The 14,430-nt window shown below is 42.4% G+C and overlaps 1 protein-coding gene across 1 annotated transcript; it reads left to right on the forward strand.

Moving 5' to 3' along the window:
* Positions 1 to 38: 38 nt before the first annotated feature.
* VPS37A (VPS37A subunit of ESCRT-I) lies at positions 39 to 14,255 on the forward strand. The gene is made up of 12 exons (XM_083460039.1): positions 39 to 412; positions 2,048 to 2,122; positions 3,225 to 3,339; positions 3,841 to 3,941; positions 6,674 to 6,887; positions 8,128 to 8,198; positions 8,817 to 8,944; positions 9,032 to 9,090; positions 9,175 to 9,243; positions 10,649 to 10,792; positions 12,010 to 12,090; positions 12,888 to 14,255. Exons 1-11 carry the CDS (start codon positions 54 to 56, stop codon positions 12,088 to 12,090), a joined length of 1,416 nt encoding a protein of 471 aa, XP_083316165.1. The 5' UTR covers positions 39 to 53; the 3' UTR covers positions 12,888 to 14,255.
* Positions 14,256 to 14,430: the final 175 nt, after the last annotated feature.

The following is a 14,430-nucleotide window of genomic DNA, read 5'->3' on the forward strand; positions in this document are numbered from 1 at the left end:
AGCCAATCGGGCTGACGTTGGCGGCGGCTCCCGCCAATGGATGCCGAGCGGCGATGACGCGGTGGGAAGGGCGCTCGCGACAGCAAGGAACGGCTTCCTGTTCCCTCAGGAGGAGGAAGGTTGGCGGCCTGAGGAGAGTTTGTTGTGGCGGGTGGCGAGCGAGGCCAGGAGCGGGAAGAGCGGCGCCGGTGGAGCAGGGAAGGAAGGGCCCGGTCTCGCTCTGCCCTGCTCGGTGCGCGAAGCGGAGGATGAATTGGCTCTTCCCGCTCTCCAAAGCCGGCAGCGGTGGCGGGGCCGCCGCCTCCTCCTCATCGCCCTCGTCGGCCGGTGGAACCGCGCTGCCGCCAACTCTCACCAGCCTCCAGCAGCAGAAGCAGCGGCAGATCGAGTCCCTGCGGAGCGCCCACGCCGCGTGAGTGGCGCGCTGCCTAGGGGGGATAGGGGTGTCAGGGAGAGGGGGGGAGAGAAAGGGGGGAGAAACAAGTTGGCCAGTTTATTCCCCAACCCCTTTCTCAGAACTGGAGTTACAAACTTCGGCTGGGGGTGGAGAGCCGGATGTTTATCCGGCTGACAATGTTTACAGGGAATGCCTGTCGGATAAGGATCTAGACTGCAACGCGGTTAGCAGTTATTATTGCTCTGAATCTGGAGCTTATTCCAGCTTCTCCATACATTTGAGAGACCAGGTGGTTTGTTGTTGTTGAAACGCGAGCGAAGGAGCGTGACTTGAAGTGTTTATTACGAAGGTGGTTGGTGACTGACGGCTCCGTAAGTCCGTGAAGCGAAATCCAGAGGAGAGAGCCAAAGTTGTGAAAAGACAGGCAAAGGTGCGATAGTGGGTGCGGCGCTGATGGAGGGGAAGCTAATACTCGCCGCAGTCCTGAATATAAAAATAAATGGCTTAGTCATTACAGTGGTACCTCGGGTTAAGTACTTAATTCATTCTGGAGGTCCGTTCTTAACCTGAAACTGTTCTTAACCTGAAGCACCACTTTAGCTAATGGGGCCTCCTGCTGCTGCCGTGCCGCCGGAGCACAATTTCTGTTCTCATCCTGAAGCAAAGTTCTTAACCCGAGGTACTATTTCTGGGTTAGTGGAGTCTGTAACCTGAAGCGTATGTAACCTGAAGTGTATGTAACCCAAGGTACCACTGTATTGTACATGCAACCCAGAGAGAGAAGAGTACGTAGTGGCGTCTGTGGCAACCAAATTTGCTGGCAGACTGTGTTTGGGAATGAGGTCAAGAGAGGAGATCCTGGCCCACCAATCCTAATTAACTATTGTAAAAGGTAAAGGGACCACTGACAATTAGGTCCAGTCGTGACCGACTCTGGGGTTGCGGCGCTCATCTCGCTTTATTGGCCAAGGGAGCCAGCATATAGCTTCTGGGTCATGTGGCCAGCATGACAAAGCTGCTTCTGGTGAACCAGAGCGGCGCGTGGAAACGCCGTTTACCTTCGTGTCAGAGCGGTACCTATTTATCTACTTGCACTTTGACGTGCTTTCGAACTGCTAGGTTGGCAGGAGCAGGGACCGAGCAACGGGAGCTCACCCCATCGCAGGGATTTGAACCACCAACCTTCTGATCGGCAAGCCCTAGGCTCTGTGATTTAACCCACAGCACCACCCACATCCCTTTAATTAACTATTGTACAGGGGTATAAAGTGCTCCAGATAGCTTTCTGGTACCAAAAGAAAAAAGCTGGAGGCACCAGAATGCCTTCAAAGCCCATTCCACAGTTTCTTTCAGTTTTGGTTGCAAGTCAGCATGACAGAAAGTAGCAGGAATTGGAACATGGGGCATATCCAGTGAAAGTTAAGCACTTTTAAAACCATTTTCCTGCATTGCCTGGGTTTGGACTACATGTTCCTTGGGTCCATTCCAGCTCTAAGGTTCTATGAATTACCCTAAGAGAGAGATTTTAGCTTAACTCTCCCATTAAAATCATTTGAACTTTAAAATGTTTAACTCGCCGGAATCATTAAAAGCTTGACGATTTTCAGTGTTCCGGTGACCCTTGGTAAATACCTACATTTCTTTTAACAGTATAGCTGAAATACAAAAGGATGTGGAGTATCGATTGCCATTTACCGTAAACAACCTGACAATAAATATTAACATGTAAGTACTGTGTGATCTGCTTATATGTCACTTTATATGTTTAAGCTGTGCTTCGCAATTTGGGGAAACAATCCTTTCCTCTACTAAAGATTGGTCAGATTTGCACACCTTGGGGCTGAGATGAGCAAAAACACAATTGGCCTGTTGTTTTATTTAGCAACCCAGGACCTGAATGCACTTTTTGGTCATAGTTCATTTTAATTCATTTGGTTGGTTTTGCAGAACTGTAGTAAAAGGTAAAGGGAGTCCAGTCGTGGCCGACTCTGGGGTTGCGGCACTCATCTCGCTTTATTGGCCGAGGGAGCCAGCGTACAGCTTCCGGGTCATGTGGCCAGCATGACTAAGCTGCTTCTGGCGAACCAGAGCAGCGCACGGAAACGCCATTTACCTTCCCGCCGGAGCGTGCGGTATCTATTTATCTACTTGCACTTTAACATGCTTTCGAACTGCTAGGTTGGCAGGAGCAGGGACCGAGCAACGGGAGCTCACCCCGTTGCGGGGATTTGAACCACCAACCTTCTGATTGGCAAGTCCTAGGCTCTGTGGTTTAACCCACAGCGCCATCCGCGTCCCTTTTCAGAACTATAGTAGTTAAGTGCAAAGTGAAGGTTTATACTCTGCTCCTCTTGCATGTGAGGATAAAAGTGTGTGCAAGCCAGAAGCTCACCACAGCTCATGCATATTCACCTTAGAGAACAAGACAGTTGGCCAAGTGTACATGTACTATTCATTCTCCTTGCACACAGGGGAGCGATGAGCTTGGGGCTGACTGAATGTATACAGTGACCTTTTTGATAGTTTGCTGATTTGTGGACAGAGGATGAAGACCTTTGACTAGCTTGCTTTGGCCTAAGGACTGTGGTTTTTTTGTATTTGTAAATAGTTGAAATTAACATTTGTTATAATTTAAGTATAATTTAAATGATAAACGTTGCTATTGTCTGTAGAGTAGTAATTGTAAGGAAGGAAATTGCCTTCATTTCCAATGCAAACCATATGCTTTGAAGAGTATTCAAATAGAGATTTATTATTTTTTTTTAAAAAAAAAACCCAGATATCTTATTTACATGAAAGTGATGGTAATATATTTTGGTGTTCACAGATTGCTTCCGCCTCAGTTTCCTCAGGAAAAACCAGTCATCAGTGTTTTCCCTCCAATACGGCATCATTTAATGGACAAACAAGGAGTGTATGTGGCCTGCCCATTAATAAGCAATGTATGTGCAATTGTATCATTTTCCTTGAAAATTTAAGTGGTGGTCATATAATAAACTGTTCATGTCTTTTCCAGGACACATGGGTGGCAGCAATTATATTCTATTGCAAAAAAAAGTTTTCAAAGAAATACACTTACTGAAATATTAAAGTATGTGCTCTATATAGAAAAAGAAAGATTTTTTTTACGATTAGTTTTTGAACTAGAAGCCATAGCATTTTAGGTGTTTTTCCAGTTTATTTCAGGTGTTTTTTTTTATTAAAAAAACCACAAATCCTGTGTATGTATTCTGCAGAGCTCATGATCCCTTATTTCAAACCTCAATTTGTATTTAATCATGGAAACAATTCAGATTGAATCCTCTGTATTGACAGCCCCTGGGGTGAGATAATGTGTAACAGTGGCACCTGTATTGACCTCCTGGTGTCAGTGTAAAATGACTTGCCTTGTATATCATGCTTTAATTCTGAAAATTAAATACAGCTTTTTAATCTCTTAACAGTTCACAATGCACTCAGACCTTGGAAAAATAGTTCAAAGTGTACTTGATGAATTTTGGAAGAATCCTCCAGTTTTGGCTCCCAGCTCAACATCATTTCCATAGTAAGTGTAAACAGAGAAAATAAGGATGATAATTGCAAACAAGCTGGATACATAATTTAGCAAATGTCTGGCATAATGGGGACCTGCCAAAGCTAGATGGCTTTCAGGCAAAATTTATACGATCTCTGCTGCAGGTACCCAACTGCGTCCCCAACTCCGTACTTCTGTTAGAATCTGGTGAATGTCCAATTTCAACTAAAGCGTGGTGGGCTGCCCTAAAACATTGGCTCAGGATTTCAGTGTTTAATCTAGGGAAGGGTTTGTATCAACACCTGACCAATGAGGAATTTGTCAGCAAATGGCAGAAAACCATGGCTAAAAAAGCCACCTCTATTGGCCTGTCTCCCCCCCAACTGTATTACCTGGGTTATGAAGGCACCCAAAAGATTTTAAAGCAAAGATTATGGGATAATGCACACAGCGACTTGCGATCTCGATCACACGCAGTCTGTAGTCCGCTGGCAGTAGGAGTTCAATATGGCAGTGTTTCCCAACCGGTGTTCCGCGGCACACGAGTGTGCCGTGAGAAGTTGCCTCGTGTGCCGCGAGATGCCTGGAGGGAGGCGGGCGAGTCGGGCGGCGAGAGGCGGGGCGGCGGCGGCGAGGAGAAGCCGCGCCTCCTGCTGCTGCCTGGCGCTCCTCCTCGCAGCCGGCAGCGCTGCCTGGGCGCCTCCGCCTCGCTGGGTTTGGTCTCCCAGCAGAGACGGGTCACACGTGCCCTCCCTCCCTCCCTCAGCCTGCGCGGAGGGAGAGCCAGAGAGAGGCATCGCTCCTGCGCTCCGAGGCGTATTGAGCGCAGCTGAGAGGAGCTGCCGAGGGAAAAAACTTTCACTTTTGTGCGTCCCTCCCGGCGTGACGCTGCGCGCTGACGTCACGGGGCGGGGCTTTAATGGTGGTGTGCCGCGAGATTTTTTTTCAGTAAACAGGTGTGCCGTTGCCCAAAAACGTTTGGGAAACACTGCAATATGGGTATGTCTTTAAGTCAACATCTTCCATTAAAAACCTGACAGTATCAAACTACCGAAGGTTTTTCACCAAAGCCAGACTAAATGTCTTTCCCTCTGCAGTGTTGGATGGCAGGTTGAGAGGAGTTCCCTACCAGGACAGACTTTGCTCGTGTGCTCAAGACATCTATTCCATAAAACATATTTTGTTGCATTGTGCAAAATATGAGCAGGCCAGGGCTGAACTGATACTACCCTTGCTGGTACCTTTCCTGGGAAAATCAGAGGCTCACTATGTCAGGTTCCTACTGGAAGACCGGACAAATGCTAGAACGTTAGCAGTGGCAAAGTTTTTATCGGTGGTTGCAAGAACAAATGAGCCCATATTCTAAACAAAATGCTTGTTTAACCTGGAGGTAGGCTGTATGAATTGTGTATTGATTTGTAATGATTTGTTGGGTCTCTGGACCATAATAAAGATTGATTGATAATTTAGTAGCGTTCTTAAAGCTTCCCTTACACTTGAGTTGATAAGCTATGGGCCCAATTTGGATATCACGGCCAAACAGTTGTATCTCCTCTATCCACCGTGCACATTTTGTTACTGTTCCTCCCTCACCGGTTCATAATAAGTATAATTTGCTGTAATAGCCAAACTGGACAAACTGCCAGAAACATATTTTGCCTCCAGGCTAGAATTGGAAACCACAGTTTGAGTACTTTGGGTGTCACAGCAAACTATAACTATTTTTATTTAAGATAAAACGGTTAGTTCTGGATCTGTCTCAACTTAGAAATGTACATAGGAATGTGTGAAATTGGTTGTGAAGGATACAGATCAATTATAGCATGAGTAGCTATCCTGTGACACAGGTGCAAAACATGGCAACAAAGGGCAGGAGTTCATGAGAGTAGGGTGGTCCATTGCTGTAGCTACTGTATAGAGCATGGCTTATCTGTGACCTCCCAGATGCTGTTTGACCTTTGCTCCCATAAGCTCAGGTTAGTATGGCCATTGTTCAGTGATGGTGGAAGTTATACTCCAACAACATCTGGAGAACCATAGGTTAGCCACTCTGGTAAAGAGCCAGGCCTACCCCATCTACCACCTCCAGAACTTTCTGACTCGGCAGAGTCGAAGTTCAAATAACTGTGATAGAGTGCACTAGAGTGATGCTGTCTCATACTTGCCTTGTGTCTTGTGCCAAGAAGATCGACTAACTTTGAATTAATGTTTCATAACAACAACAAAAATCTCTATAAAGGATTTCGTTAATGTTTTACATTAAATAACTGTCACCACTTTCACATACCCAGAGGGGCTTCAAGGTTGTGTTTCTCTAACAGCAACCCTCCTCTCTTGGTGCCGCATTGCAAATCTGTTTTGAAATGAGGGGGCTTTGAAAGGTGATGTGTAATATGGCTGGGGGGGGGCATGTCTGCTTTTCTACAGTAGGGCGGGGAGCTAAAAAAAATGCCACCGGGTAGGCACAAAGCCGTTCGGCATGCCTAAAGTCATTGATTCAATCTAAGTCTCGATGTGCCAACAGCTAACTGCTTGGGCCAAAATGTATTGACAGCTGGGCCACTTGATTTTCTAGAAGGTGTTACACTCGCATTGTTAGTAGACACCTTGGTACAGATGAACGGGTTATTAGAGTGAATCATTGTGAGGTATTTGACAAGATACTTTCCTTATACTTCGGCAATCCTTTCCTTTGAGTTAGTAGTGAAAACACTCCAGAAACTGTTGCTGATGGTAAATTGTTTCCCTCCTTTTCCCCCTAGCCTTTACAACAAACCAGCTGGAATTCCTCCCTATGCTCAGAACTTTCCGTTTCTTTCTCCATACCTACCACAAGAAACAAATAGGTCTATAACATCTGTGCCACTTGCAGAATCACTTTCTTCTGGCTACACTGCAGACAGACCTGCGGCTCCTTCCTTTGGCATGATATCAGATCTGCCATTACCTGTTCCAACAGCAGAAACCATATCACAGGTGTGTATGTCTGGTGATAGCTATAATTCAAACTTTTTATGCGCCTCATAAACCCAACCACAGATCATATAAAAGGATTTGGGGTGTTTGGGCAGAAATATAACTTAAAGTGCTTTATGATGTTGATAGATTGCTTGATCTAGTCATTGAAAAAAATCAGGGACAGAAAAGGCTGCCATATGTCCAGATTGACTCCATGCATAAAATAGCCCCCAACTCCAATTGTATTGCCCACGTAAACCAGACCACAATATAGTGCTCCACCTATAACATTAATTTTAGTGGCTGTGCTCTGAGTAGAGCTTAGTCGGATACAACCCAGTATCTCATTCCTCACTCCAGTGTTGCTGTCTTAAGACAGTTTACATGTGCACTATGTCCATGTACAATCCAAAGAACTATGGGTGGGAGTCATGTAATGAGCCAGAATTGCTGTTTCATAGTCGATTGGGGGTCAGGACATAACAGCCAGAGAGAGGATTGCTCTGTTGGAAGAACACAATGGAATTCTTCCCAGTGATCTGAAAAACAATATTTTTATCAATTGAGGATATGCTCAGTCTGATTATCCTTCAACCTACATATTGGAAAACGAATGTTTAAAAAAATATAAAACACATCTTCCTACATCTTATCTCTATACAGTGGTGACTCGCAAGACGAAAAGAATCCGTTGTGTGATTCTCTTCGTCTAGCGGGTTTTTCGTCTTGCGAAGCAAGCCCATTGAAGGATTGGTGGATTAGCGCTATTAGCGGCTTTTAGAGGCTTTTAGCGGCTTATCTGCTGATCGGATCAGCTGATAAGCGGTTTAGCGGCTTAGGAAAGGGGGGGGAGGAAAAAAACCAGCAGGAACTCGCAAGACATTGTCGTCTTGCGAAGCAAGCTCATAGGAAATTTGTTTTGCAAAGCACCTCCAAAACGGAAAACTCTTTCGTCTAGCGAGTTTTCCGTCTTGCGAGGCATTCGTCTTGCGGGGCACCACTGTACTTGTGTGTGGTATAAGTTCATAGAGTGCTGCTGAGTACAAAATCTGTGTCATAGAGGCTTAGATAGACTTTTGTTGTTGCTTCAGAGTTTATGTCCAATGGATTATTCTACACTGGTGAATTAGATTGAGTCATCTTTTCATATTATAGTAATACAGCAAATAATTTTCTGTTGCTTCACAAATCTGTTAGTCACGATCTATTTTCGGGTGAAATACCATTCATTGTCTTACCTTCTTGATAAACTTTTCAGGGGAGCCCTAATGGATTCAGTTACAAAATGCCTGATGTACCTGATGCATTTCCAGAACTATTGGAACTCAGGTAAAAATATTTGTATCATTAAAAATGTATTATTTTTCATGTGCAAACCAGCTCCACTCATAGCTAGATCTGCACCTAAAAAACTGCCTTTGGAGAAACTGAAAGCAGTTCTTTCATGTTCTTAGAAAACTTGAAATTCTTAGAAAACCTCAAGTGAAGTACTTCCAATTGTGAAACACTGGCACGTGAAAATGATCCATCAGTGGCTATAATCAGATTAGTTGTACAGTGATTCCCCCAGAACACAGGATATTGCAACAAATGGGTTGAATACGTTTCTGCAGGCTGAAAAGAATAGGAGCGCTCTGTCGTCCATCTCAGTGGAGCCAAAATGCTTCTTAATAGCACAAGCAGTTAGCTCAAGGTCATGTTCTCTCAGAAGTGTTCCTATTCTGGAGGAAAACAAAATATTCCAGTCATCTTCATCTGGGTGTTTCAGCTGAAAAAATTGCAGCATCAGGATCATAAAATGAAATTGCATGCAACGTATCTTCAGTAAGGTGAGGAATGAGAGGTTTAGGATTTCGAACCTAAGAGGTACTTGAGGCTTAGATTCTACTTTGTGGATAAAAATGTTTAGGTGATCTTAAATGTAGGTGTGTTTCTTTTGAAATGCAGCATATCGCAGCTGACAGACATGAATGAGCAAGAAGATGTCCTGCTGGAACAATTTGTTAATCTGCCCCAGTTGAAGCAAGTCATTAATGACAAGGATGATTTAGTGAAAAGTATTGAAGAGCTAGCAAGTAAGACTTCAGAATACCTGTAATTTATAGAGTAACGTGAGAGTAAACGGTAACCTTCTAAAATTGAACAGTGGGTTTACTTTGCAGAAAAAAACCTCTTATTGGAACCAAGTTTGGAGACGAAAAGACAAGCGGTGTTGGATAAAGTAAGTGAAGGGGGAGGGAAATTATTTCTGGAGCTTGGAAAGAAAATATTTGAGTTTGATTGTCAAGACATTCTTTTCTTGTAGTATGAACAGCTTACTCAGCTGAAGGCTACATTTGAAAAGAAGATGCAACGGCAGCATGAACTGGGCGAGGTAAGCTCTGTCCCGCTTGCATATCAAAAGGGAGTGCTTTTTCCCAGTGTGTAGTTAACGCACAGATTTCACTATCACAAGATGTAGTGATAGCTTCTAGCTTAGGTCTGTTCCAGGCCTCTTTCACATTTATATCCGAAGGTGGAGCTCAAAGAAACATAAGTGGGTATTGCCCCATTTTATCTTCACAGGACCCCTATAAAGTAGGTTAAAGATTGGAAGGTTGCGCCAGATCCCATGATCTGCCATGCACCACAATGAGGTGGGAGAGTCATGAGATAGTAGGCTGTACTATTTCAGTTTAGGTAAATGTTCCCCTAAGGCTGCAATCCAGACCTCCAATCTGCCAGATAGGGCAGGGGAACCAGACCAGACACATTGCATGGGACAGAGGTGTCCCTATTCCCAGTCCAGCAGAAAATCTCAAAATGGTGTGCCTGGGCTGACTCAGAATCCACTAGAGCCTCTGCTGCCTAAACTGCCGTAATGTGGAGCTGGGTTTTGCCTGCTCTGGCCTTATACCCTGGCCTGCAAAAGCAGCAGAGCTATAAATGCGGCGGTGGCTATGTCACATCCGTCTTGCCCATCTGCTATCTAGCCTGGGTTAGGATTAGTCTGTAAGACCCACCAATTAAGGGGAATAAACTGTTACAGCAGAGACTGCTATAATTTAGGTAGGAGTTGTGGTCCAGCAACATCTTGAGAACCACAGGTCTACAGTGTTCAAAACTCCGATTGTTCTAGGCGCATTTTGCGACCGGGAATTTCATTAGTGTGAGCTGTTTCCGAACTCTGGGCACAGTACTGCACCTAAGATATCGGATTAAAACAGCAGAGTAGAAGAAAAGGAGGACCTTTTTTTACCTCCCCGCTTCCAGCTGCTCTCTGAAGATGGGAGAAGAGACCCTCTTAAAAATATTAGGGGGGTGGGCAGGGGAAGGACTAGACCATGTGAAAAATGAACATCATATTTTAGCTGTAGTTCATTAATTTTCAGTTTGTATTCTTCTTATAAATAAGCACGCCTAGACATTCCATTGTTGGCTTAAGGTGCCATTTAGCTCTTAGTGTTCATATCTGTTTCTAACAATGGTCTCCTACCTCTGACCAGCTTACATCTCTTTCTGGGAATCATAATGACTGCATGTAGTTTTTGAGCTGTATAAACAAACAAGCTAATAGTTCAGTTTTTCCTTAATATTTCTAAATTAGAACTAAGTATAGCCATACTTATTAGATTTATATGTCTTCAGGCCCTTCACAAAACCTTTTCCCCCCTAGAGTGGCTTTGCAGTATTAAAGCAGAATACAGTCAGAACAATCAATTTACCAACAATACATCACCACTTATTTCATTTTGCAATCGGAATCTTTTTGTCACCCAGCATTTTCCAATTTTGCTTAGAGTTGTAGTGCAAGTGCTCTGCAGGCAAGACTGAAAGTAGCAGCTCACGAAGCTGAGGAAGAGTCTGACACTATTGCAGAAGACTTTCTGGAAGGGAAAACGGAAATAGATGACTTTCTTAGTAGCTTCATGGAGAAGAGAACAGTATGTGAAATTCCCTTACATTTTAAAATGAATTATGTTTTGCATAACTTAAATCTTAAAAAATAGAATGAAAATGTCCAGCAGAGAAGCTGTTATGGGATAGAAAATGATTCTCTTCAGCAGTTTTGAAAAATAGGCTTTTTGTTCTTTTTTGAATTGTATAGTAGAAATGTGTTGCTATCTTGGGTAGAGAGATTATCCTTGAGCCTTCCTGCATTTCACCACAAGCTCTTGTCCAAGTATCTCACCAATTTGTGGCATAATCTTTGCGACATCCTCAGTACTTTTAATGCTCAGTGTGGTGTACTATGCAAGGCTGTGCTTAGATTTGCTAAATATCCTCAAATAAATTGTTTTAAATTTTGGAATGCAAAAAAGGACAGCTAATTTCTAAAGCCCGCTTTCTAAAGCAATCATTACAGGAAGATACAATACTCAGAAGTAAGCCTCCATGACTCCAAAGAGACTTAATGGACTTACTCCCAGGTAAATGGGTTTAGGATGGCAGCCTAAATTACATATAATTCACACCATGAAACAGCAATTGAAAATATATATATCAAGTTCCATTAGCACAAAAATTACTGCCTGTGCTGTTAGTGCAACAGGACTTCCTCTCCCTCTCTTCTCCTGCTCCCCAAATCTGTTCTGGTATTCCCCCTATACTCCAGAGGAAATGGGGGGCATGCATGGGAGAGAGAAGAAGTAGAGGAAGTCTGTTCGCACAGGCACAAATTCTTGGGCTAATGGGGTGTGATTCCACCAAAATTAAGCATCTTTAGTTTGTTGATTCGTGGAAAAGAACTAAATTATCCCACCGAAATCAATGAGATTTAAAAGTTCTGTAGAAATTGCTTACATTGGCCAATAATGGCAAAGATTACTTGGTGGTTAGAGGCTTCTATGGTTGAAGAATGTACAGCTTTTATTTTTGTTCCATATCAATCAGGGAAACTGTAAGTCATGTGCAGCTAATAAAAGTAGTGCCCCAAAATATGTCCCATGCTTGAAGGCAAAAGCCAGCTTTTGGAATGTGGTTTGTTTTCCTGTTGATTTTCACAGTAAAATGATCAAATGCAATGTGACTGGTTAGCAAATTATGCTCCAAGATAAAAAAATGTGAGTTGATTCATGTCATGTGGCCCATAAACCTTAAAAAATCATGCTATATAGAGAATGTGGCTATAGATGAATGCTCACTTGTGTTTCTCTTTTAGGTTTGCCACTGTAGAAGAGCCAAAGAAGAAAAGCTTCAACAGGCAATAGCAATGCGCATTCAATTTCATGCTCCGTTATAGGTATGTTCACACAATATTCAGACTTGAGTTGTCTTTTCTTTTTAAATGTTACTTACACTTTTCAGATTCATACATTCCGCTGGTGTTACAATCATTGACATTTCAAAACTTGACTTCCTTCCCCCCTCTTTCTGCGGTTCCTTAAATTTATTTTTACTATCCTATGCATATCCTAATTAAGTTAATTTGCTCATTTATTCATCTAAATATATACTCTTATGAAACTGCAGGTTATCACAATAATCCTGCCAATGTTTTTATCTCTTTACAATTTATCTGTAAATATCTAATAAACCGTTTCTATTCTTTTGTAAAAAGTTTGTTATCTTGATTTCTTGGTTCTTCCGGTAAGTTTAGCCATTTCTGCATATTCCATAGGTTTTTGTATCCATTCTTCCTTTGCTGGGACTTCTGCTTCTTTCCATTTTGGGACGAGTAACATTCTTGCTGCTGTAGTCACATACATGTATATGTTTCTATACAGTTTAGGTAGTTCTGTCCCTGTAATTCCCAAGAGAAGCTCACTTTTCTGCCATCCTCAGTTTTCTGGGTCTTAAGCTTGTCTTGAATTAAGCTAATGAATTGTACAAATCCCGGGAAATCCCAGTATAGCTTAATGGAATTTTGCATTACATGGTTGTTTGATTCCAGCTTTTCTTTTTTCTTATGACATAATGCAAGCAAATCAGGAGGCAAAAGGAAGCTTTCTACCCTTGATTAATTAGAAGCCTGCCTTTGCGAAGCTGTTTGTGTACAATGAGAAATCTGACTGACTGTAGTTATGTTTGTGTTCACAGGTTTTCCAGCTAAATAGAGTTTCTGAGGCAAGTGAATGAATCCAGCAAAGCACATTTTCATATAGCTGTTATTTTGCAAATAAGCATTTCATCACCGATGTTGTGTTTATAGAAGAGACTGTATGCAGAACTGGGATGATGATGATTATTATTTTGGTACAAATTAGGAAGTCTTTCTATTCTCATTTCATCCGAGAAATCCTCCTATTGCAGTGTTTGCACTAAATATTTCTTGTCATTATTATTGATAATCCTTATCATATTTAAGTTCCTACTTCTCTCTCCACCTACTTTATAGATTAAATATTTAAACATGTAATTTTGACTAGATTTTTAAATTTTATACAACATAATTCATAACTTTTGTATTAAACATTTGCTGTTTTGGGGTGGGGCAGGGGATGTAGAAATGTTGGTTACTTAAAAGTAAGTTGCAAAGTTTGTGAGGCAAAACTCGTATGTTAAGTCCTCTTTAAAAAAAGAATTCTGTTTCTTGAAATCCAGTTTTCAACCATTTTTATGTTGACAGCAACACACTACATTGCTATTGAAATTAAGTGGTGGCGGCAGGTAAAAGGCTAGGAGACTTGAAAATGGCCTTGCACCCTACTGAGCAGATGTACACAGTTAGCTGCTTGTGGGATCAGGTCTTCATTCTAGAGGAAGAGTAGTTTCCCAGCTTCTAGCACCACATAAGAAGGGCAAGAGTATGGGTAGATCTTTCAGCTGCTCTATTTTTGCCCTTGGATGTGTGGAAATCGCTGAAGGGATTTTATCCTGCATATATAATACAAACACATACCAAGGTTTGAAGGGAAGGTTGGGTAGGCCAGCGCTGTGGCCAACCTGAGTGAGGAATCAATTCAAGCAGGAAGTAGAATCATCTGAAAGAATAGAGCCCAAGATTTCTTTGGAGCAAAAATTCAAGATATAGTGATTCACCAAAACCAAAGAATTTTGTTGTCATATATAAACATGTTAGTTTATTTGTTTACCTCATGGTGCTGTAGCTCTTCCAAGGAACTCAAACTACTTCACCGACCTTACATTCTGTAACTCTATTTTTCCCCTACACAATTATAAAAAAATGGTAATTTAACAGATAATTCCAAGTGTATATATCTCTTGTTCTCCCGCCTCGCCCGGTGTCACTCAACTTTGTTAAAAGAAGTTAAACTTCCTTTTCTTGGGTGGCTGCAAGGGCTTTTTCAGAAAGTTTCTGGTACTGATATTTGCATCTATAAACCAGCACTTCAGATCTCACAAGTGAGAAACAGCTGTAGAGTTCAGCGTTACAATACCTTAATGGGCTCTTCTTGGCATCATTGAGTCTTGAACTGAAAATAAAACAAGCTTGGTGGAAAAACATACTATTGCTACATTTGTCATTTAGACGACATTACCAACTTGCTTGCTTGCCCTCTGAAGCTTGGTTCCTCTTCCTTAAAACATGCCCTTTGGGACATAAGATTTTAGGGGCATTTTGAAAGAAACCAGCTCTGAGTAATATTGAACTAAGCTATAGAGTATCCACCCCCATCAT

The sequence above is a fragment of the Podarcis liolepis genome (assembly GCF_965112155.1).
Source record: "Podarcis liolepis genome assembly, chromosome: 9".
Classification (NCBI taxonomy): Eukaryota; Metazoa; Chordata; class Lepidosauria; order Squamata; family Lacertidae; genus Podarcis; species Podarcis liolepis.